The sequence below is a fragment of the Cynara cardunculus genome (genome assembly GCF_001531365.2).
Source record: "Cynara cardunculus var. scolymus isolate 2C chromosome LG 12, CcrdV1, whole genome shotgun sequence".
Lineage (NCBI taxonomy): Eukaryota > Viridiplantae > Streptophyta > Magnoliopsida > Asterales > Asteraceae > Cynara > Cynara cardunculus.
Window position 1 is genome coordinate 10,647,355 of NC_037539.1, and position 22,961 is coordinate 10,670,315.

The 22,961-nt window shown below is 34.3% G+C and overlaps 2 protein-coding genes and 1 long non-coding RNA gene across 4 annotated transcripts in view; 2 read left to right on the forward strand and 1 right to left on the reverse strand.

The window, feature by feature from the left end:
* The window catches only part of LOC112523689 (CCR4-NOT transcription complex subunit 1-like), a 37,673-nt gene extending 23,108 nt beyond the window's left edge, over positions 1-14,565 (forward strand). The window contains exons 32-49 of the mRNA XM_025133374.1: positions 7,121-7,165; positions 7,388-7,465; positions 7,543-7,692; positions 7,971-8,097; positions 8,915-9,015; positions 9,235-9,312; positions 10,022-10,168; positions 10,301-10,432; positions 10,547-10,576; positions 10,663-10,809; positions 10,883-10,944; positions 11,484-11,637; positions 11,727-11,918; positions 12,120-12,224; positions 12,382-12,516; positions 12,986-13,225; positions 14,046-14,147; positions 14,232-14,565. Coding sequence (XP_024989142.1) covers positions 7,121-7,165; positions 7,388-7,465; positions 7,543-7,692; positions 7,971-8,097; positions 8,915-9,015; positions 9,235-9,312; positions 10,022-10,168; positions 10,301-10,432; positions 10,547-10,576; positions 10,663-10,809; positions 10,883-10,944; positions 11,484-11,637; positions 11,727-11,918; positions 12,120-12,224; positions 12,382-12,516; positions 12,986-13,225; positions 14,046-14,147; positions 14,232-14,363 — 2,157 coding nt within the window. The 3' untranslated portion in view covers positions 14,364-14,565. The remainder of the gene's footprint in view (positions 1-7,120; positions 7,166-7,387; positions 7,466-7,542; positions 7,693-7,970; positions 8,098-8,914; positions 9,016-9,234; positions 9,313-10,021; positions 10,169-10,300; positions 10,433-10,546; positions 10,577-10,662; positions 10,810-10,882; positions 10,945-11,483; positions 11,638-11,726; positions 11,919-12,119; positions 12,225-12,381; positions 12,517-12,985; positions 13,226-14,045; positions 14,148-14,231) is intronic.
* On the forward strand, positions 9,138-10,479 carry LOC112522552. Its single transcript, XR_003070210.1, has 3 exons — positions 9,138-9,312; positions 10,022-10,168; positions 10,301-10,479. It is a non-coding gene; the product is annotated as an uncharacterized LOC112522552 (long non-coding RNA).
* A 3,493-nt stretch (positions 14,566-18,058) lies between the features above and the next one.
* On the reverse strand, positions 18,059-20,765 carry LOC112522551 (protein transport protein Sec61 subunit beta-like). 2 transcript variants are annotated; one of them, XM_025131748.1, is made up of 3 exons: positions 20,673-20,759; positions 20,321-20,354; positions 18,059-18,529 (listed from the first exon to the last, which is right to left on the reverse strand). In XM_025131748.1, exon 3 carries the CDS (start codon positions 18,526-18,528, stop codon positions 18,277-18,279), a length of 252 nt encoding a protein of 83 aa, XP_024987516.1. In that variant the 5' UTR covers position 18,529; positions 20,321-20,354; positions 20,673-20,759; the 3' UTR covers positions 18,059-18,276. The 2 variants fall into 2 exon arrangements, 1 of the variants encoding a protein (XP_024987516.1); XR_003070209.1 differs by lacking the exon at positions 20,321-20,354 and having other exon boundaries at positions 20,673-20,765.
* Positions 20,766-22,961: the final 2,196 nt, after the last annotated feature.

Genomic DNA, 22,961 nt, shown 5'->3' on the forward strand with positions numbered 1-22,961 from the left:
ATGCGCGTTACAGCACCAAGGCTTGGCTTTGCCGCCACGTTAATCCCTGAGGCTCCACTCTAAGGCTTGACTTCCGTTGTAACACGTTATGGTGTGCTACGACGCGTTATGGTGCGTTACAACATGTGTTTTCTATTTTACTTTTTTTAAACATATAACTCGGAGGATAAATGATAATTATGTATGACACCTCATACTCAAATAAACATTAAAAGGGACCATAAAAACTAAAACCCTAAATAGGTATATCCATACACGGAGAGTCGAACATGAATTATTTCAAGATTGAAGAAGGTAGCGAGTAGACACTCGAGAGATTAATCCCGATTTTGCAGTCTTGATATATCATTTTCTTATAAGCTCAATATATTTGAAATAAATTGTTCTTCCTTTCTAGTTTTATAACTTTATATGTATTTAAATTGTTCTATGGGATCATCCAAAACACTAACACACACAAGTATACATACATATATGTATACATATGCTGCCTTAGGGCACACCTTGAAAAACGTCGTGTCCTCGCCGTAACTCGTAAGGCTTGAGGCTTGACCTCTCTGCCACGCCACGCCTCGCCTCATGTCATTTAGAACCTTGCTACTTTTTACTCTATTAAACTTTAGGTGTCTCTTTTTGTCCTTTTGACTTTAAATATAAAACAAACTACTTGTCAGTTCAGTATTGATATGAATACATGTAATATTTGAACTACATTGCACTGGTGCACAGTGGAGGAATGTTGCAACAAAATGTATCATGGATCTTGTTAATGCTGAATTCAAAACTATTACATTCAAATGTCAAAAGGGGACACCTAAAGTGGAACCGACAGAGTACTAGGATTACCTGGCAGGTGAGTAACCGATGCATATTTCTGATCCAATGTTATCAGTCATGTAGATGTACCATATTCTGAGTAATGGGTTTAATCATTTGATAATCTCTATATCAGTGTGTCTGTTTGAAAGGACGTTCTTAGGGTTCCCGATTGTACCACACTATATGTATGTGTGATTGTGTTTCTAGTTTTTCATTTGACCTTACTCTTAAGCCTAGGGGAAACTGAATATGTTAACAAAATTTGTGTTGGAATTGATATCAAATCCACATCTGCTGTATACCATATCTTTTGTGCTGTCTTGGTGACAAGCAAGGCCTCTGATAGATGTAGATTTAGAGTGTAAGTTTACTATGTAATATTACCTGGCTTGATGAATAACTCATAATTCAGTACCAGAATACATATGTGTTTCTTTGTCCTTAAGATATCCTAGATTGAGATTTTAGTTCGCCTAAAATCTTGCTAAATGTGTGCTTGTATATCATGCGATGCTTGGTATGCACCAATGTGTTTTTGTAGAATATTTTAATGTAATGGTGAGCTTAAGCTTGGCCTGGAATATGTTAGATTTCTAGGGATTCAGAATATCAATAAACTTGGATAATTAATTGGATCGTGTATGGAACACTTTAATTCGACCCTATAACCTGAGGTTACACGAATCCAATAATTCAATCCGGATTTCTGGCAAATCCAAGATTAGTAGAACACAGAATACCTTGTTATAGATTATGTTTGTAGAGACAAATTCGACAGAGAAAAACCAATGTATGTTTTTCGTATGTCTTTAGCAAATATGGAACATGGGTATATATAGAATACCAAAAGACACACCTTTTCGGAAAGGTGTTAGTTAATTAGGTTAACTAACCAAAAGGTGGTAGTTAATTCGGTTAACTAACCAAAAGTGGTAGTTAATTCAGTTAACTAACCAAAAGTGGTAGTTAATTCAGTTAATTAACTAAAAAGGTGTTAGTTATATAAAGAGGGAAAGGTTGCATTTGTTAGGAAAAGATGTGACGATTCATTTCACTTGGAAATAGATGATGCAGTGGTTCAACATTCCCTTGACCCGTATTCCCGAGTTCATATTAGCTTATCCGAGTGTGCGATCCACACCTCCGAACTCGAATTGTAGCCAATATTAAACTCATTTTGTCTCACATTAATCTTGACTACACCAAATGGCTAGATGACAGTAAAATCACCAACATTCCTCCCCCATTTTAGTGTAATCCTTTATCAACTAAGTTCAAACATAAAATCAAACTCATCAAATGAAAATATCTAGAAGATTGAATTTCCACATTAGTATAATATACGTTCCAAATACTCGAGAATCAGGGTGTCCCAAGGATTGAACCCATCAACTCATTTGAGTAATTGAAGATACTATACACATAAGTTAATACACACAATCTAGTGTTTACACTTGACACTATTACTAAGCCATGTGTCCTATCCATTCATGAGTGCATAAAAAGCCAAGCCCAAGCTTTCGGAAGCGGTGACACTTCACACTCGCATAGGTAGCCCTTTTACTTCATGCACCTGCAAATGCACTTTTTCAAAAGAACCATTAAGAAATATATTCAATCTAACTCTAGTCTGCAGGACTAAGCACATACCTTGGGATGATGTTGATGATGTGCTTCAATCTCCAAAAGTAAGATTTCCACATTGAATTCAACTCCTAATATTGTATTAGAAGGGAATTGGGTATCTCACCTTAGAGATATCAAACGGTCCTTAAACCCATCCCTATAGCTTACTTATTTACCAAGTCCCTAGCTAATCCTTTAGTCAAGTGATCAGCTAGATTCTGTTGTGATCGAACAAATACAATAGAGGTAATCCCATGAGTGATCAGCTCACATACCATACTATGTCTAACACCCAAATGTCGCGACTTCCATTATACACTTGACTATATGCTTTTGCCAAAGTGGCAGCACTATCACAGTGTATACGAAATGGGTGAGATTGGTTTTGACCACAAAGGAATCTCATAGATAAAATTTCCTAGCCATTCTGTCTCTTTGCCCAGCAGATAGATCTACAAATTCAGATTCCATTGTTGAATTTGTGATGCAAGTTTGCTTTTTAGAGGCCCAAGAAATTGCTCCTCCTCCAAGTAGGAACACCCATCCACTTGTGGAGGAGTGATCTTCAAAATTGGTAATCCAGCTTGCATCAGAGTACCCATCAATAATCGAAGGAAATCCCATATATGACAAACCATAGTCCTTGGTTTTCTTTAAATATTTTAGCACCCGCCTTATAGCTTGCCAGTGATGAGTACTGGGATTACTTGTAAATCCACTTAATTTTCCTACAGCGAATGCAATGTCTGGCCAAGTACTAGCCATGGCATACATTAAACATCCAATGACTTTTGAATACTCGAGTTGTGAAACCGCTTCACCTGTATTGGGCATAAGTTTCATACTCGGATCCATAGGAGTGGTAACCGGGGAACAATTTGAACAATTAAATTTCTTTAGTACTTTCTCAATATAATGAGATTGTGAGATAGAAATTCCTTGGTGTTCACGCTTAATTCTGATTCCAAGTCTCACTTCAGCCTTCCCCATATCCTTCATAGAGAATTTGGAAGACAAGAACTCCTTAGTCATATCAACTTGTTTTTGGTTTGTTCCGAAAATTAACATGTCATCTACATATAGACAAATGATTACTCCTTGATCAGATTTATCAAACTTACTATATACACATTTGTCTGCCTGGTTTAACTTAAAACCATTTGATAAGACAACATCATCAAATTTTTGATGTCACTGTTTAGGTGCTTGTTTTAGCTCATACAAAGATTTAATCAACTTGCACACTTTGTGTTCATTTCCAGGCATAATGAAACCTTCAGGTTGTTTCATGTATACCTCTTCGTCTAAATCACCATTCAAGAAGGCAGTTTTAACATCCATTTGGTAAATCACTAGATTATGAATTGCAACTAGAGCAATTAACAATATAATCGTCGAAATACGAGCAACTGGTGCATAGGTATCGAAGTAGTCAATTCCAGGTTTTTGTCTATAACCTTGAATGACCAAACGAGCCTTAAATTTGTCTATTGATCCGTCCACTTTCATTTTCCTTTTGAAAATCCACTTGCAACCTAATGGTTTGCAACCTGGGGGAGATCAGACAGGACCATGTATTATTTCCTATGATAGAATCCATTTCATCATTAATTGCTTCTTTCTAGAAGGCAACGTCTTGAGATCTCATTGCTCATCAAATGTTTTAGGATCTTCTTCAATACTGAAACAATAATTGTATTGATAGGCTATTTCATCTCTAGAASCCTCAACCAAATATAATTGAAAATCAGGACCAAAGGATTTAGCCTTTCTTTCTCTTTTGCTTCTTCGAAGCTCTAGTGATTCACTCGTACTAGGGGTGGCTTCCTTCTCTTTATTAGTTCCACTTGAAGTAGGAGTCATGTCCTTTGGTCTAGATATTGATGTAAACCGAGTTTCATCAAATATGGCATCTCTAGATTTTAAAACAGAATTAACTGAGACATAGCTGTTAGGTTGTAAAACAAAGAACCTATAAGCTTTGGAATGCTCAGCATATCCAATAAAGATGCAATCAATACCTCTTTCACCCAAATTTTTCATTTTGGGTTTAGTTAGTCTCACAATTGCTCGACATCCCCAAATTTTTAAATAATTTAAATTTGGTTTCTTTTTATACCAAAGTTCATAAGGGGTTGTTATGTTCCTTTTGTTTGGAACCCTATTTAATAAATAGCAAGCCGTTAACATGGCTTCTCCCCAAAATCCATCACTTAGTCCTGAATATGATAACATGGAATTAACCATTTTCGTGAGAATTCTGTTTTTCCTTTCTGATATACCATTTTGTTGAGGGGTATATGGAGCCGTAGTTTCATGTATGATTCCTACGGGTTGGAAATAAGTAGGGTCATAATACTCACCACCTCTATTGGTTCGTAATCTTTTGATTAAGCCATTCTGTTGCAACTCAACTTCTGTTTTGTAAATTTTAAATATATCTAGGGCTTCATCCTTAGAATGTAGTAAGTAAACATAACAGAAACGAGTGTTGTCATCTATAAAAGTGACAAAGTATTTTTTATTTCCTAAGGATGGAGTTGCATGCAAATCACACAAGTCACTATGTATTAATTCAAGCACTACAGAATTTATTTTCACATTAGAAAAAGGTTGTCTAGTTATCTTAGTTAGCATGCATGTTCTACACTTCTCTATGTTAATGTCAAAAGGTGGAATTAAGCCATTTTTAGACATTTCAAGCATTCGTTTATAATGAACATGTCCTATACGTGCATTCATTCTGTATGTAAAATGCCTCACGTATTAATGGTACGTAGTATATAACAGAACTTGTATCATAGTTAAAGTTCATACCTTCATGAGGTTTTGGACCTTGACCTTGAGATCCTTGTCCAGAGGTACTTGCTTCGTTCTTTCCTCTTCCTACACGACAGTCACCATTTGTTACATTTCCAAAATACCAGTCTTGGTTTCTTGTGGTATCCCTTTTTGTGGTCATCTCTTTTCCGTTTCTTTCCTTTCTGGTTTTTCCCTTCTTCTACCATACTGACAGATGATGGACCAGGAATTTCCTTTTCCTTTCCTTTGCCACTTTCTTGTACTCGTAAAGATTCTTCAATACTAAGATAGCTGCCAAGTTGTACAAAGACAACTCTTCCTTTTTGTGTTTAAGCATATGTTTGAAATCCTTCCATGAAGGGGGTAATTTGTCAATCACACTTGATACTGCAATGGATTCATCCATTTGCATCTTGTGTTGTTCAAATTGTCCCAATATTCTGAGAAGTTCATTATATTGTTCCATCACATGTGTAGAATCCACCGTCTTGTAGTTAATGAAATTACTTACAAGAAATTTCTTGCTCGAGGCATCTTCTGCCATGTATTTGGATTCTAGAGCATCCCATAAGTCTCTTGCAGATTAACTGTTTTGATAAATATCAAATAAGGAGTCAGCCATACCGTTTAAGATGTGTCCTCGGCAGATATAGTCATCGTTCTCCCATTTGCCTCGGCGCCTAGTAGTCTCCAGCGTTTCATCTTCATGGAATTCTGGTGCAGGGGAGCTTAGAACATAAACAACTTTCAGAGATGTAAGTAGAAAGTGCATCTTCTTCTGTCAACGCCTTAAATCATTCCCTTCAAACTTTTCCAGTTTGCCAAACTTGGAACTCATGTCTCTAACAGATTCTGCAGCCATTGATATTCCTTCAAAATTATAGATTCTGAATGTTAGATTTCTAGGGATTCAGAATATCAATAAACTTGAATAATTAATTGGATCGTGTATGGAACACTTTCCAGAATCTGTAATTCGACCCTATAACCTGAGGTTACACGAATTCAGATTTAGGATAATCCAATAATTCAATCCGGATTTCAGGCAAATCCAAGATTAGTAAAACACAAAATACTTTGTTATAGATTATGTTTGTAGAGACAAATTCGACATAGAAAAAACCAATGTATGTCTTTCGTATGTCTTTAGCAAATATGGAACATGGTATATATAGAATACCACACACATCTTCGGAAAGGTGTTAGTTAATTCGGTTAACTAACCAAAAGGTGGTAGTTAATTTGGCTAACTAACCAAAAGTGGTAGTTAATTTAGTTAACTAACCAAAAGTGGTAGTTAATTCGGTTAATTAACTAAAAAGGTGTTAGTTAATTAAGGAGGGAAAGGTTGCATCTGTTAGGAAAAGATGTGACGATTCATTTCACTTGGAAATAAATGATGCAATGGTTCAACATTCCCTTGACCCCGTATTCGCGACTTCATATTAGCTTATCCGAGTGTGCGCTCCACACCTCCGAACTCGAATTGTAGCCAATACTAAACTTATATTGTCTCACATTAATCTTGACTACACCATATGGCTAGATGACACTAAAATCACCAACAGAATACCCATCTGATGGTTTGTTGATCTGTGTTGGCTGATGCTTTAATTTCTATGTGGTATTAAATATAAAAATCCAGACCTTAATTAGTCATCCTTCTTCAAATATGTAACTACTTTCCGTTGGAAATTTGCGTTCTTGTTTGGTATCCAACCTCTTGTTGCCATAGAACTTACTTTCCTAGAATCTTTTCATATTTGAACTTTCTGAATTGAAACATTGCATCTTCTTTTAGTTTGAACTTGGTATGCTTACGAATAATGTTGTACAACTTATAGAAACTTATTTTTCCTGTCAATTGTTTCAGCTTGAATTTTTGCTTGCTAATGATGCTAAAGAAGCTGAAATTCAGGTATTATTTCCTCAATTTCATTAACAAATTATCTTAATTATTTATTACTTGTTAGTATGGATCCAGTTCTGAACTGTAAACCAAAGTAAGAACTGAAAGTCTACATACCAAAAGCATTTTCTTCCTTCCATACCCTTGAATCTTGGTCATTTGGATTTTTGGAGATGACTGAAATTTAAAAATACACATTCATATTCATACTAAGAGGATGGTTGTTTTCAGTCAGTAATTGCTGAGGTTCCGACGGTTATTCTTAGATGCATAAGCAAAGATGAGGCTGGCTTGGCTATTGCTCAGCAGGTATATCCCTTGCTTGTTATTTGGATGCTTATCTTTCTTGCCAAACCGTTTTAACAAAAATTTCAACTGTGTTGTAGGTTTTTGAATGCTTATACCAAAATGCAAACAATGCTGGACACATGGATGCTCATCTTGCCATATTAGCTGCCATTTGTGATGTTAGCAAGCTTGTGGGGAAGGAGCTGACTGGTTGGGTAGGTCATTTCTTTCTCCTGAACTACAATGGTGTCTGAGGCATTTTATAAAACCAACCAGTATGTGCTGCAATAGATGACAATTGTCATTACTCCTCTTAAAGTTAAACCAAAAATGACATGAAGCCAACATCTTATGCAGTCTTGTTGCATTTAGTTATTGGTCTGTATTATTTTCATGAGGGTAGCTTTAAAATAATAATGTAGTTTACCATTTGACTATTTTGTTCATGGTTCAGAGCAGATACACTTGACATCTATTTATTTTATCCTGATTTGACATATCATAATGACATCATTTCTGCAAGCAGGTACTTCATTCAGATGATGATAGGAAGTTCAACAAATATATCACTGTTGGATTAATTCACAGAAAATTACTGAACCTTGCTGAGTATAATGTTCATATGGCCAAGCTTATTGATACGGGAAAGAAAGGTATGCCTGAACGACACTTATCGCTTTAACTTTGAAATAAATTTGCAGATGGGAGGGTGCCCATGCACGGACTTAAACATGTTTAATGACCCAATACATGGATGCAGCTTGTGCATGTGAACAGTACACACATGCATTTACGGATGATGGAAATAGAATAATAACCTAATTGGATATAATTCTAAACATATCATGGTTAACTTGAAAGAATATAGCATATTTAAGGGTGAAAGGTAACACATGTGATCCAAATCAATGGGAATTATTCTTGTGATATAACTCGTAGACATTTAAAGAAGTTCAAAATTAGATAAAAGGAAGTCAAGGCCTCATTATTTATCAAATTTCATGCTACTTCCCTTCACTTTTCCCGAAATTCAATTTAATAATTTTATTTCAAAATATACAAAAGGTAAGCGTGTTAATGTTTTGATTGTTATAGTTTTTGAAAATATGGCCCAAAGCAAACTAAAAAGATGTGTTTCATATCAACTACCGAATTTATTAGAACTTGAAATGAAGTGATCTAAATGAATAAGGCTGAGACCAACTGATTTTCTTCTTCTCATGGTTCCCTGATAATTCATAACCTATTAATGCTCACTTACTTTGCTTCGACGTCCTTGGCTAAGTTAAATATGTTGTTTTACATATGTAAAAAATAAATTACCTTTTACTCTTTGCTACAAGTATAAGAGGAGTTCTGAGAATTTTAAAATCAGAAGCTCTGGATATACTTCAAGTTATAAGTCTCCTAAATGGCCTATCAAAGTGTTGGTTCATCACACTTATAATTTAACTATTAAATGATGTGCAGGAATGGCAACGGAATTTTGTGTTTCCCTAATTCAAACACTGCAGGCAAGTGATGCCAGAGTAATATCCGAACTCCATAATGTCATTGATGCATTGGCCAAGGTTTGATCTTGATCTTGTTTCCTTTTAACTGAACAAACCTTGACTCTCCACACTTCAACAGCTTGTCAATGTTGCTGAATCCAGAAAGGATTGCTGCATTCTTGTCTGGTCTTCTGTTGGAAAGGATGATATTATCATACCACGTAAAAAATAAAGGTTAATACACCTTTTATTCTTGATATGAATTTTGATGCTAACTTTTTTGTTTCAATGTAGCAGGCTGTAGCTGGTAAGGATTATCACCTTGCATCAGGATCTTCTGAACCCTTCGCCGATCCTCCTGGCTTCCATGGGCAGGTAGTAATACTCTTTCAGTGACTATCTCTTGCCACCTTAGATGATTTTGAGGTAGTAAGGTGCAGTGATATCATGTTTCAACTGTCAAGTGTTGTATGTTCTCTTTGTTTTCCGGGCTGTTGCTGGACGACATATATACGTATATTTGCATTTCTGGGTTGTCTTCATATTATGTATATCCAAATTTCTTCTGAGTGTAGGACCATTCCCCTTGTTTCCTGCTAACCAAGAAATTGTTAGATGGACCAATGATTTTTGTTTAGCTGCTGACTGATAAAACGTCCACATTGTTTTCATAAACAAGAATGCTATTGGTAACCATCGTTGTGTTCCAAATTAGTCCTGGCTGAACTATGTGCTTTTTTCATTTTGCATTGATGTTTACAGGGAGATGAGATAGCATGTGGGATTCCTTAAGAAACATCTTTAGGAGTTACGAAGCCAATGTCGTTGAATATGTATCACTTGGGCTTCAATAAATTCTTATCAACTTCCCATTTTCATCAATGATAATTTATGGTTGATGCTTAATGGTGTATGTTATTAATAAAACTTCTACAAGTAAACAAGTGTCCTGGATAAGAAGGTTTACTATTAAGGACTAGGGGGGAGATTCTACAATTGTTACATATTGTGTTCAAGATATTATAACTAAGAATTTTATTAATGTCATCACTATTTGATTCTTGTAAATGCATGTATTCTGCAGGTTTCTATGCTACTTAGTGAATGGTGCCAGATATGGGATTGCCTTGATGTTAATGATGCAACTCGTGCTCATTATGTTCTACAACTTAATAGAAATGTGTTGTCGAAAGCTGATGATATGCCAGAACGCTTTTTCCACGTTCTCTTGGTGATTCTGATAACTCTTGTCCCTTGTTCTTTGGCCTCCAAACACTCGCACAGACTCACAAGAACACCCAGTTATTGCATGTTAAGCTATAAGGAAAAAAAATATATCCTGATTTATATGTAATATTCTTAGGAGCTTGCTCTATCACACTATCTAGCTTCCGAGGGGATCAACTCTAGCCATCCGCAATTGCATCTACAAGCAGATCCTTCACCTTTCCTTGTTATTGATTCATATGCTGACCTTGTTTTTACAATCTTGAAGGTAGGAATCACCGACCCTGTAGTCCGGAACTTTCTTTTATCTATGCATGGTCAATGTTTATTTCATCAACTTGAGATTTTCTTCCCTTTTGTCTAGTTTTGCCCTGTTGACCAGGGACCAAACAAGCTCTCTCTTTTGTCAAAGGTACACAAGTCAAAACTGAATTTCATTTTTTAAATTCTTATTGTTGGTTTGGTAAGTGTAACTTTAATACACATTTTGTGTTATAGGTGTTAGCGGTGATTGTGAAATCCATTAAAAAAGGTGTGGAGGAAAAGAAAGCATCATTCTGTCCTAACCCGTATTCCAGGCTATTCATGAACTTCTTGTTTTACCTTGATACCCTGAACTCTGTCATTGATGATGCAAATTTTCAGGTATCTGCATTTCTTTCAAAAAATGTATGGGTTTGTTTTGTGTTTACTTTACTAATTTCCTCGTCTTGTACAGGTTTTGACAGCTCTATCAAGTTCTTATCATGCCCTGCAGCCCTTGAAAGTTCCTGCATTCAGGTTCGTGTAGTGAATATACACACACACAACTAGTATAAACCGAAAATGGTGCATAATTGATCATTTTACTAAATATCCAGCCATACAGGAAGGAAAATAGGGCTTGTCTTATTCAAGTAATTTGAGAATATGAATTTTGTTCATCCCAAAATTTTAGAAGCTGCATAGTTTCTGGTTCGCTTTTATGTCAATGCAATATATAAGGGTTTCATAACCTACTATCTTACGAAATTGAAAAACCATTTGCAGTTTTAAATTTCCTTGAAAGGTCAATTTTTGGGGGGGAGGGCTGCAGGACACATATAAATCATATTGCTCGTTCATATTGTCTCTTAGTTTCTTTTTGCATATAAACACATGCACACATTTAGCATTATATATCATGTATGTATAGTTATCATGCAAATTAGTGTAACAAGAATATCTTATCAGAAGTATGATTGTAGTTATCCGTTTCCAAGAATATGAACAAATTCTAGTATGGAACATTTGTTTTTTAAAATGCTGTCTGTATCTTATGTCGGGAAATTACTCTTCAGCTTTGCATGGCTTGAGCTAGTTAGTAACAAAGATTTCATGCCAAAAATGCTCACCGCAAATGGCCAAAAAGGGTGGCCATATTTCGAGCGCTTGGTGATAGACTTGTTGCGGTTCATGGAGCCTTTATTGAGGACTGGTGAACTTGCAGATCCGGTTTGCATCTTTCACACAATCCATCTTTCATCATTTTTTATTACAGCTTTTGAAATCAGAGTTAATTTGCGTATTCTTTTTTCATTCAGATTCGTTTTCTCTACAAAGGCACACTCAGGGTGCTCTTGGTGTTGATTCATGATTTTCCAGAGTTCCTTTGTTATAATTACTTCAACTTCTGTAACGTCATTGCCCCACGCTGCATCCAGTTACGAAATATGATTCTCAGTGCATTCCCGAAGAATATGAGGATACCAGACCCTAACACCCCCAACTTGAAGGTGTGTTAACTTATCTTTTCTTTTGAAGCATATCATATTTTTATATAAATACTCACGCACACTCCTCACCTTTGACCTCCTGGGAGGCTGAGCTCTACCAGAGTACTATTAACCTGGGTACTGTTGGGCCAATGACCCTTCGGCAGAGCATGTGTAGTTTCGATTACTAGAACTAATACCAAAAGAAATATATATTTTCAGGTTGATCTGCTAATTGAGATGAGTCAACCACCCTGCATTCTCTCTGAGTTTGATACCGCTTTGAAAGCTAACAAATTGAAAAGCGGAGTGGATGAGTATCTAATGGTATGTATAATTAGTAATTCTAGAAAACTAAACCTTAAGGCTACTAGATATGTGTTCACCAAGGAATTGAGAACAACCTACAACTACAAGCGATGAATTCATGTTTCTTTATCCTGATTCTGAAGGATAAGATTTATTTTTAGCTATATCAATGCAGATGAGGCCAGAAGAATCTTCATTTCTTTCGGAATTGAAGTATAAACTGCGTCTTTCATCAAGTGAAGCCGAAAGGCGTGGAACTTGCTACAATGTACCTTTGATGAACTCACTTGTACTTTATGTTGGAACACAGGTAAAATTACAAGTTCCTTTTTTTCTTTGCATGCCAATTGTTAAATTCCAATTATTAAGAGTCCCATGTTAATTACACTTGGACCATTTCTCCTCAATATATGTAAGAATCTCCCTTCTATCATCAGGGCTCTTTTTTAGAGTAATCTAATGGGGTTCCCCATATTCTCACATGGTATTAGAGGCAAGGTCTACCACTCTAAGGACTTGACACTCTTGGACAATCTGTAGCCTCCGTTGGAGAACCACATTGGCTAGATTTTGGACCATTTTTCCTCCGTATATGTTAGTAGTTGGAACCTCCTTTCTCTATAATGTTCCACAAATTCTCACATTGACCACCATAGTTTACATTTTCTTTGGAATATTGTGAAGTACAAGACGTATTATGCTAATGTTACAGTGTCAGATTTAAAGCAACATGTAGCCATTGGTAATGTACGTGATGATATGCTTGCATGTTGTCCCAGGCCATCCAGAAGATCCAGGCAGGTATGGCTTCTCGTGCAACATCCATCGCCATGTGTATTCCATTGTCCGTTTTCTTCGCTGGTGCTGCTTTGGACATCTTCCGAACGTTAATTCTAGAGCTAGACTCTGAAGGCCGTTACGTGTTCTTCAACGCAGTTGCAAACCAACTGCGTTATCCCAGCAACCACACACATTACTTTTCCTTCGTCATGCTTCACTTCTTTTCCGAGTTAAACCAGGTTAGATGACCTTTTCTTCGTACATATGTTCTCTTATAATTTACTCCCCCCGTCCCAAAATAAATGTTTAAAAAGCCACACAATTTTAGAAATGAGTAATTATTAGACTTTTTAATTAACTAATGAGTTGTTTACTAAACTGTTACGGCCTCTTATCGGGTAAAACACTTGTTTCCTCTTACTGGGTAAGAGACGCTTACCCTTTAACAACAATCTTACCGTGTCATTTTGGAAATCGAGAATCTTATCCAGTGAGGTTGGTGGTGACTCTTGCCCAGTTAGTTCTTACCAGGTATGATATGCTTATAGTATGATATTTTGACAACTGAGAATCTTACCTAGTAAGGTAAGTGAGGGTGGTGATTCTTACGTGGTCGGTGCTTACTCAGTGTGTGTTGCTAAACAACCCCTAAATGACAATTTTACTCTTATTAACAGAGGAAATAATGAATCTCTTATCTCATAATTAAGGGTAGAATTGGAAAGTGGACACTGATTTTAGGATAAACTAAAATAAAAATGTGAGATACTTATTTTGGGACAAAGGGAGTACTTCTTTCGTCCAATGAGAATTTCAGCGTTTGATTTGATACATAGTTTAGGTTAAATGTGAATTTTTGTCAGATTTCTAAAACACCATTCAACAAAGACAAATGTAGAAATCTTGTGGACCCATCAACTTGTTTTACCAAATAGGAAAGTGTTCCAATTATTATGAATTATCTTTCATATTTAAATTGTTTTCCAAATAGAAAACCTATGCAAGTTTGAGCCTTTGAATGTAGATGAAGTTTTTATGGTTCATATTGTGTGTAAGCAGGAGGTAATCCAGGAAATGATCACCAGAGTTCTATTGGAGCGATTGATCACCAAGCGTCCACACCCATGGGGTGCCCTCGTCACCTTCCTTGAGCTTGTAAAGGTAATAATCTATCACGCATATAATATAATATATATATATATATCGTGTTTTAGCGCGGTTGTTTAATCTGTAATTGTTGAACAGAATCCGAAATACAACTTTTGGAACCTATCTTTTACAAAGTGTGCACCTGAGATCGAAAATATGTTCTATTCAGTTTCAACATCTTGTGGTTTAACAAAATCAGAAGATGTTTCTGGTAATGGTGCCCGATAATCGCTCATCATCAAGACCATCTAATTTTATAGTTTTTGGCATGCATATATACAAGTGAGAGCAAAAACTGTTGTAGAGCTTTTAGAATGTTGTTGTTGGACTGATTGTATGTATGTATGTATCTATGTATGTATGTATGCATGCGTGATTGTAGTTGCTGAAAGTAAACAGATTCTGTATTAAGACTTGTTGTACTCATTTTCTGGCTTTCATTTTGATTCATATGTATTTTAGGTATATTCCAACTTGGCCTGAAAACATGTCATACCCATAAATATATTGGTATATTTGTTATAGATAAGTGTGTTTTTAAACATGTATACGTGTGTACACACACACGTGTGTGTGCGATATCTAGTAACATGTATATAAATATATTTATATATGTATGTATGTATGTATGTATATATGTATGTAAAAATATAAGATCAACCAGTTATGTTGTATGATTGAGCATGTGTAAAAATTGGAAGTTGTTGATGAGGATGTTGAGATGGACGTGTTGTCGGACCATGTTAGACAGAATTCATAACGAAGTTATTAAATCGGAACCATGGGCAGGGCTTATCACAAATAAATTGAGAAATAGTAGACAGAGACATTTTTGGGAATGTTCTTGAGGAGATAATTGGCAGCATGAGGGGAGTGCAAAGTGTGACAGTTTAGGCCTAGGAGAATGTAGGTTAACCAGTGAGAATGGACATGAGAGCTTTAGATTTTTCTGAGGACATGATTTCTGATAGGAGTTTTCCGAGATACACAAATAGAGGGACCCATTTTTAGTGGGATCTATTGGTGTGTGATAGGGGTATTGAGAGCAGGGTAAATAGTAAGCAAATAGGCTCCTACGTGTAGTAGTGGCGGACCGAAGAATTCTTTTTTGAGCGGATGCATCATTAAGGTTAATCAAAGGTCAATAAAGTTACGGTTTAATCAAGGAAAATTCAATTATGACGATTTGATACAATACATGTTTACAAATGGAATCTACCTTGACTTTTTGAGCAAAATGCAAGACTACGTCGTTTGTTCTCGGCTGAATTCCACCTTTATGGAGGACTTTTTTTGGGTTTTTGTTGATTTCATACGTAATGGACAGCAAATGCAACAACAAAATATAATTTTATAAATTTCTTACATAATTTTGACGACTGCATATATCGATGAATAATAACCGATTTTCAACTATTATAAAAAAATCAAAAATATAAGCTCATACAAAGTATAAATTTAAATGTGATTAATTTTATCTCTTTCAATTTATTTAGGATAAACATGTGTCGTCATCCGAACGAGACAAATAAACAAATTTAAGATTTATAGGTACATTGGAAGAAAAAGATTAAAAAGAAGAAATAAAAGTAAGGTTAGGACAATTATAAATAAAAAATAATAGGTTTTTATAATTTTATGGTTGAGGTCTTGAGTTAAATACTTTCATTGCATATTTGTTTTACCCTTTTTTTTATTGTAATTGGAATTTAAAACATAAAAAGCTAGAATTTCTTGTCAACAAAAATAAAAGATATAACACCCCAACCATTCCAACAACTTCACACTTCTACTTCAATTTCCTTAAAAACATATGATAGAAAATAAAGCAGGTGAATAGTTACTGTCAATAAAAAAAAATTGCATTTACGACAGGATGATCGAGCGAGGGGTGCACCCCCTCTCTATTAGTAGATTCGCCTCTGCCTCTGTGGTTGGCGACGTCTAATTAGACTTGACTTTCTTATTGGTCTTATCTACATGGTAAAGTTGTGAAGTACATAAATATTTCTACTTGTATTACATGTTTTACTTGATTACATGGTGTGCTTATGCACCATTGAATTATTATTCTACTTGTATTCTTGATTATTTGTTATATTACCTATTTAATTGGCTGCTTGCACAACCCTTGTTTCGTGCACAGACAAGGGGTCTTCATGAAAATGGCCCCTCTATCCTAATAGATGAGGTAAGGTCTGCATATATTTTACTCCTCCTAGACCCTACTTTGTGTGAGGTAACTTTGAATTGCTTTGGTTTGCCATAGACAGATGTAGAAATGTATTCACAAAGTACTCTCCAACGGATATTCTATCAAAATATTTTTTTTTAAATTCAATTTGGAAAATCAAAATTAAAAAATTATTACACAACTCCATCAGCTTTTTCATTTTATAGATTACAACATCAATTATATTATTAAAATACTTCATATATTTAATAAAATATATTTTTCCACCTCTATTAAACATTAAATATAATGGTTTCTTATTATTAGAAATATAATTAAATATTTTCATTCTCTCTCATTGTAATCAATTTTTGCGAGTACTACAAATTTCAAATTTTTCATAATCTCTTATTGTAATTATTCTTTTCTCGACCTTCTCTGTTTTGAAAGCTTGTTAAAATTGCTCGAACTTTCCAAAATTTTCATTTCCTCTGTGTTTAAAGAATTTGTCAAGGATCTTGTTCTATGCATAGGGTAAAACCCCTTTGAAGTATCAACTAGTGGAGGAAGAACGTTATTAGACAACTCGCTCCTTCAAGCTAATTTATGGTTGTTCAATGATCCTTTCATGCATTATGTTAGGTAGGGGTGCTCAAAAACCCGATCAACCCGACCAACCCGATCAACCCAACCCAACCCAACCCAACGTAAAATAACCCAACCCGAAGCAATCCGATGTCTAATCGAGTTGTAAAATTGTCAAACCGTAGGTATTGGGTTGATATTTTTTGAACCCAACCCAACCCGATGAACCCGATGAACTCGATATCCTTTTATTTCTTAGATTTAATATGATTGATGAATTTCTATTAATATATACATTAGACAATTACACTATYATGTATGCTTTTCATATACACATATTTTCAATCTATTCATATCTCTATATAACTCATTCAGTAACTGTGAACATATATATGTAAATTGAGAAAATTAACTGAATGTGATATATGTAAGAAATATGAATAAGTTGTATCAAATGGTTGATGATGAAAAATAAAGTATGAGTAGAGAAATAACATATTCAAGGTTAGAAGAATATTTTAATATACCAAAGTATCAACCCGACCAACCCGACCAACCCGTACGGGTTGGGTTGGGTTGGGTTGCACTTTGGTTTGGGTTGGGTTAAGATTTTTTCAAATCGTAAGCATTGGGTTGGGTTGTTCAAATGTCCTCAACCCGATCAACCCAACCCATGAGCACCCCTAATGTTAGGTATCAAGGAAAATCAATTATTTCTTCGAAAAGGACGTTTCTTTTGACGAATAAATGGAAATAATACTTTGTCAATTTTTGAAAACCTTATTTTTATCTGTGGTTTGAACCAGGAAAGATTTATATAAACCAATTATCCAACATATGCAAGGGATCTCAATTTTTTTTATCTCGATTCAAACGAGTATGCAAACTTTTTCCTTTTTTCTTGTTTCGTAACTTCAATTTAAATTATAATTTCAAATATTCAATAAGTTTTTATATTAGGTTAGAAATACTAATGTTAAATATACAACATATCTTGACATATGCTATTTATGCGTTAAATTATACAACTCAATTATCTTTTTTAGCATATATAATTTGGCATTCAAATGTATGCTATATTCTCTCTTTTTCTCCAAATTTCCTTTTTTCTCTCTATTGGAGCAAACTTTCCCTTAATCTTCAAAATTTCTAAAATTGTATAGCTGTTGAAGATGCCCCGAACGGGCGATTTTCTGTTGATCCATGAACATAACCCATACATATACCTCAAGATTCATATGTAATCAAAACAATTTTTAAGAAATAGCTTATATCACTGGGAACGATCTCAGAAACGGAAAATTTTAACTGATCAAAAAGTACAAACGCTAGACTAAAATACGAAACCTAGCCATCAAGTTCATCTTTTGATCAAATGAAACCTTACTCTTTACGGACGAAGTAGAGCTTACCCATGACATGAAGGACAGCAACAAAAGCGATGAATCCGATGCTCATCACAAGAACAACGTTTGGAGAGATCTTCAACCCAGGTGCATCGTCCGTGTAGAATTGGAGCATGTTCCCAGCTGTCCCACCCGATGCCCCTGTAGTTCCACCGGTCCTCCTCCTTCGTAAGTTGGCTGCAGCTGCTGCTGCACTGCCTCTTGGTGGAGCTGCCCCATTCAAAGCCATTCTGTATTTAACCCAAAACCATTAGCTATCTTTGAATACAGGATTTCTAGTTTTCCTTTTTAAAAGGAGATAAAATATGATTATGAAGAGAGTGAAGATTTGTGGTGAGTCTGGATGGTACCTATCTATTTACCCTTGTAGCAAAGCATAAGAGAGCAAAAGAAACCGTCAACAAGTTCTTTTTTCTAACATTTCACACTATTAATCGAAATTTTACACGAAATGATCCTAACTTGTGATCTAAAAATCCAAAGACTATTGATGAACAAGTGGAATGTTCATAACTTAAGATGAGAATAAATCTCCATTCAGATGTGAAGATAGAATCATCTTAACAAATGGAAGGACTTGGTGAGTAAAAATAATATTGGTTAATATCATCCTCTGCAATTCAGGATCTCAAAATAATAATGTTATACTCCCTTGGTCCCAAAAAATAAAAAGACCCCACATTTTCTTTTTCATGATTCCCCCCCCCCCCCCAAAAAAAAAAGCAACCCTACCTTTTTTCAGCAAATATTACAATCCAAATTTATCTATTTACCCTTGAGAATCATACAATATATTGGTGACATTAACTTTGGTCCACGAAGTTCTCTAAATTTGTCTTACTGTGGGAAAATTTAGGCATTTAATCATAATCAAAGAGACAGACTATCATTAAAATGTGTCAAATCGAACACTGCACTCCTATGGCACGGAGTGAGCAATACGTTTGCTAACCTTGTTAAATTATATCCAGGGAAAATCCTCGATTGACATTCGCATGCACAATTCATGGAAGCAGAAATAAATTGACTACTACATCCACCATCTTAAAATGATTCTTGCTATGTGAGTTCTAAGAGGCAAATGAGTTGTGATTTTAAGATTAATATTGAAAAAATTGGTTTAGTTCAAACAAAAGCATTGATTGGATTGTGAAATTACAGAAATGTATGACAAAAGAACATTTAAAGTTATAGAACTACAACATTTCAAAGTTACAGAACTGCAACATTTCAAAGTCACAGAACTGCAACATTTCTAAGCAATTCCTGAACGTTGAAAATGGGATCTTTTTGGTACAAATGGAGTAATATTACTTTTAGAACTCATAATCCTATAGAGAGAACATCATATCTACAAGCTTTACATCTTATTTTGACCCAATTCCATGCAAAATGTAATCATTATTTCTATTCCACAGATAGTGGCAAGACATGTATATATTTCCGTTCTCTTTATCATCTGTTGACCTTCCAGAATAAAAAAAAAAGTTTAACATAAGTACAACAGTTCTGTCAAATCCTTAAAAAGACAATGAAATAGGAATTGTTTTCATTAGAAGTCACTCCTCACAAGTCCACCTATTTCTTATGAGTGAATGCGTTTTTTAACCCTTTAATTTTGTAGGTTTTTGCCACACTAACCATAATGCAAAAAACAAGAATACTAGACCAAGCAGTTCTAACCATCATACTCGTGTTTTTATGCAAAATAGTCATTGAAAACCACCCGACATCTGTCAAATAGCATGCTGTAGCATTCTATTTTTTAGAAGTACAATTACTAGTTTGCTACAAAATTATATGTGTGATGGTTAGAAAACTAATTCAATCATTTACAACAATCCATGATGCACAACAGACAAGTCAGCAAAAAAATTCCTAGGCCTGGTATGATGCTATTTATTTCAATTTTCAAGTATAAAATTTCAAGCATGTCTCAGAATCTACATAATCATCCGAACACAAGAACAAAGGAATCGCAAAAGCAGATCCGAGTAGCAGAGCAGACAAATTTCAAATACCTAATCAAAATTTCAACCAATCCAATCCTTGTTACTGCACATGAAAATAAGACAAACATATAAATTTAAAGTATTTACACATCCGGCAAAAAAAATCCCAACAATTAACAATTTTGGGAAAAATGGAGGGCTGCAGCATACTAAAACGATCGAACAAGTCCATTAATCCATATACTTACATTCAATGAAGAGAACATGTCGAATTACAAACAGATCTATAGTTAGCATATACTCGAAACCGTTGTACGAACTCCAAATCAGATTAAATTAACCAAAAAACGGAACAAAATTCTACGATTCATGAACAAAACACACGACGAATCGATGGGAAAAACGAAAAGATTCAACTAACCTTAAGTGCAGAGATCAAAAAGGTCGTGATATCGTTCTCCTCCGCGTTCGAAGATCCGATATTTTCGAGAATGAATAAAAACTCAGACGCGTCAATAAGATGGTTCTCTATTTTGAAGTCTAGTAGGTTGCCACATCAACTAAACCAATCAGTGATTGCCACGTGGAAATTATGGTTTTACCTTTTTGGTTACATCTGGCCTAATGGGCCTTACGTTTGTAGCGTCAATGCGGCCCAATTGGCTTTCGGCCATTGTATTTGTATTTGGTATTAATTCTTGAAAATATTGTTTTATTGAATATTATTTATAAAAAATTAAATTAAAACTTTTGTAACTATCTATACTATATTATAAAGTATTTGATAAAAAATCTTAAAAATTATTTTTTATGCATGAAATACTGTTTATTGATGCATATTACTTAAAATTCAAAATTACAAGTAATTTTACGTAAGTACAACTTACTAAAGCTCCATTTTTAAATTTGTATAACTAACTACTGATAAACATAATCAAATACAAGATAAACATATCATTTTAAGTATAAAAAATCAAAAATATAATTAGGATAATTATTGAGTTCTAACAGAATCATTATCTTTATAAAAATTTGATTGTTAAGCCAAAAATAAATTACTTCACTATTTGATATAAATTAAATTATAATTAAAAAATTGAATTAAATAAATTATAAAAAAAGAACTTTTAAATAGTAATTTAATATTAATATCGATATATTTTTTCAAAATTTATTTTTATTTAAAGTTAAAAATATTATCTTTCTCAAAATCACGTAAACCATATTATATCAACAGATACAAAATTAAAATGAAACATTAAAAAAAATGTATCCCGCTGCATTGCACGAATATCTTTCTAGTAAATACTAATATTTATCGTTAAAATCAAATTCACAATTACAATGGTTTTATTTATATTCATAATATATTATTAAAAAACACAGAATTTTTTGTATTTTTCAATATCAGAACTTGTAAAACAAATGCATACAAAAATCTTTTGATATCTATAAATAATGTTCTTATTTTTTTTAATTAAAAACAATATATTATATGAGTTTTTAGAAATTTCATTTTACGATTGATTAATTTAAAAAAAACATTTATATAATTCAATTTTTTATTTATATATTTAAAATTTACATTATATTGCATCGTACATGTACACTTCTAGTAAAATATTATTGGGGTTTTTTTCAAAAATAATCTGTCTACCTTTAAAATAGATGGACGATCAATATATATCATATCCTCAAACCATTTCTGATTAAGATTAACCAGATTTGTTTGATTTAGTCAAACGTAATTCTTTAACAGATAACAAATCATTATTTGTTCATGAAATAATAATGTTTTAAAAGTCATGAATATGAAACTTATATACAAGGGTCTAATCATATGAGAACTAAGTAGTTTGTAATAACCATGAAATAAAACCTCAGCTAATCAATTTATTTGAGAGTAAATTAAATGTTTGGTCCCTGTGGTTGCACTTAATATCAAGTCTAATCCTCATTAAAATCAATTACAATTCTGGTCATTGTGATTGCCACTTTCTTTCGGATTTGGTCCTTGTGGTTTGTTGTTGTTAGTTTTAAGCCAGTTAATCTGTTAACTCTAGGGGCATTTCAGTCTTTTTATCAATTTATGTTATTTTAGTTAAAAATAAAATGTGTATTAACAATATGAATATATGTATGCACAACCCATCTTCTTCTCCCTAAACCAACCGAAAGAACCTCTTTCCCTACGACCTCCGCCCCCTCTCCGGTAGAACTCAAACACAACCCTACTCTATTAGAAACCCTCCTTCTCCGATCAAATCTCACCCTTTCTCTAATCAAAATCCACCCACCTACACATAAAGAAAACCTACACACACAAAGACAACGTTAAACCCCCTTCTGATCAAATCATATACCCATCAAACCCTGCTAGCCACAACAAAGAAGCAAAAGTCGCTCATTTATGCCTTCCAAGAGAACCTGCAACCCACAAATCAAATTTCACAAATGTTGCTTATGTTCGAGAAACAAAGATGGAGACAAAATATGTATATTAGTGTGTGTTTGTATTCGAACTTTGATGGGTGTTGGTGCCTTTGTTGGAGGTCATTGTTGGCAAGGATACACACTTGGAAAAGGTTTTGGTGTCGGAAAAGGGGGTCGTGGCCGGTGGATACAAAAAATTGAACTCTAATAAAAAAAAAAACCAAATCAAAACCCTAACCAAACCGTTAATAAATAAATAAAAACTAAATCAAAATAC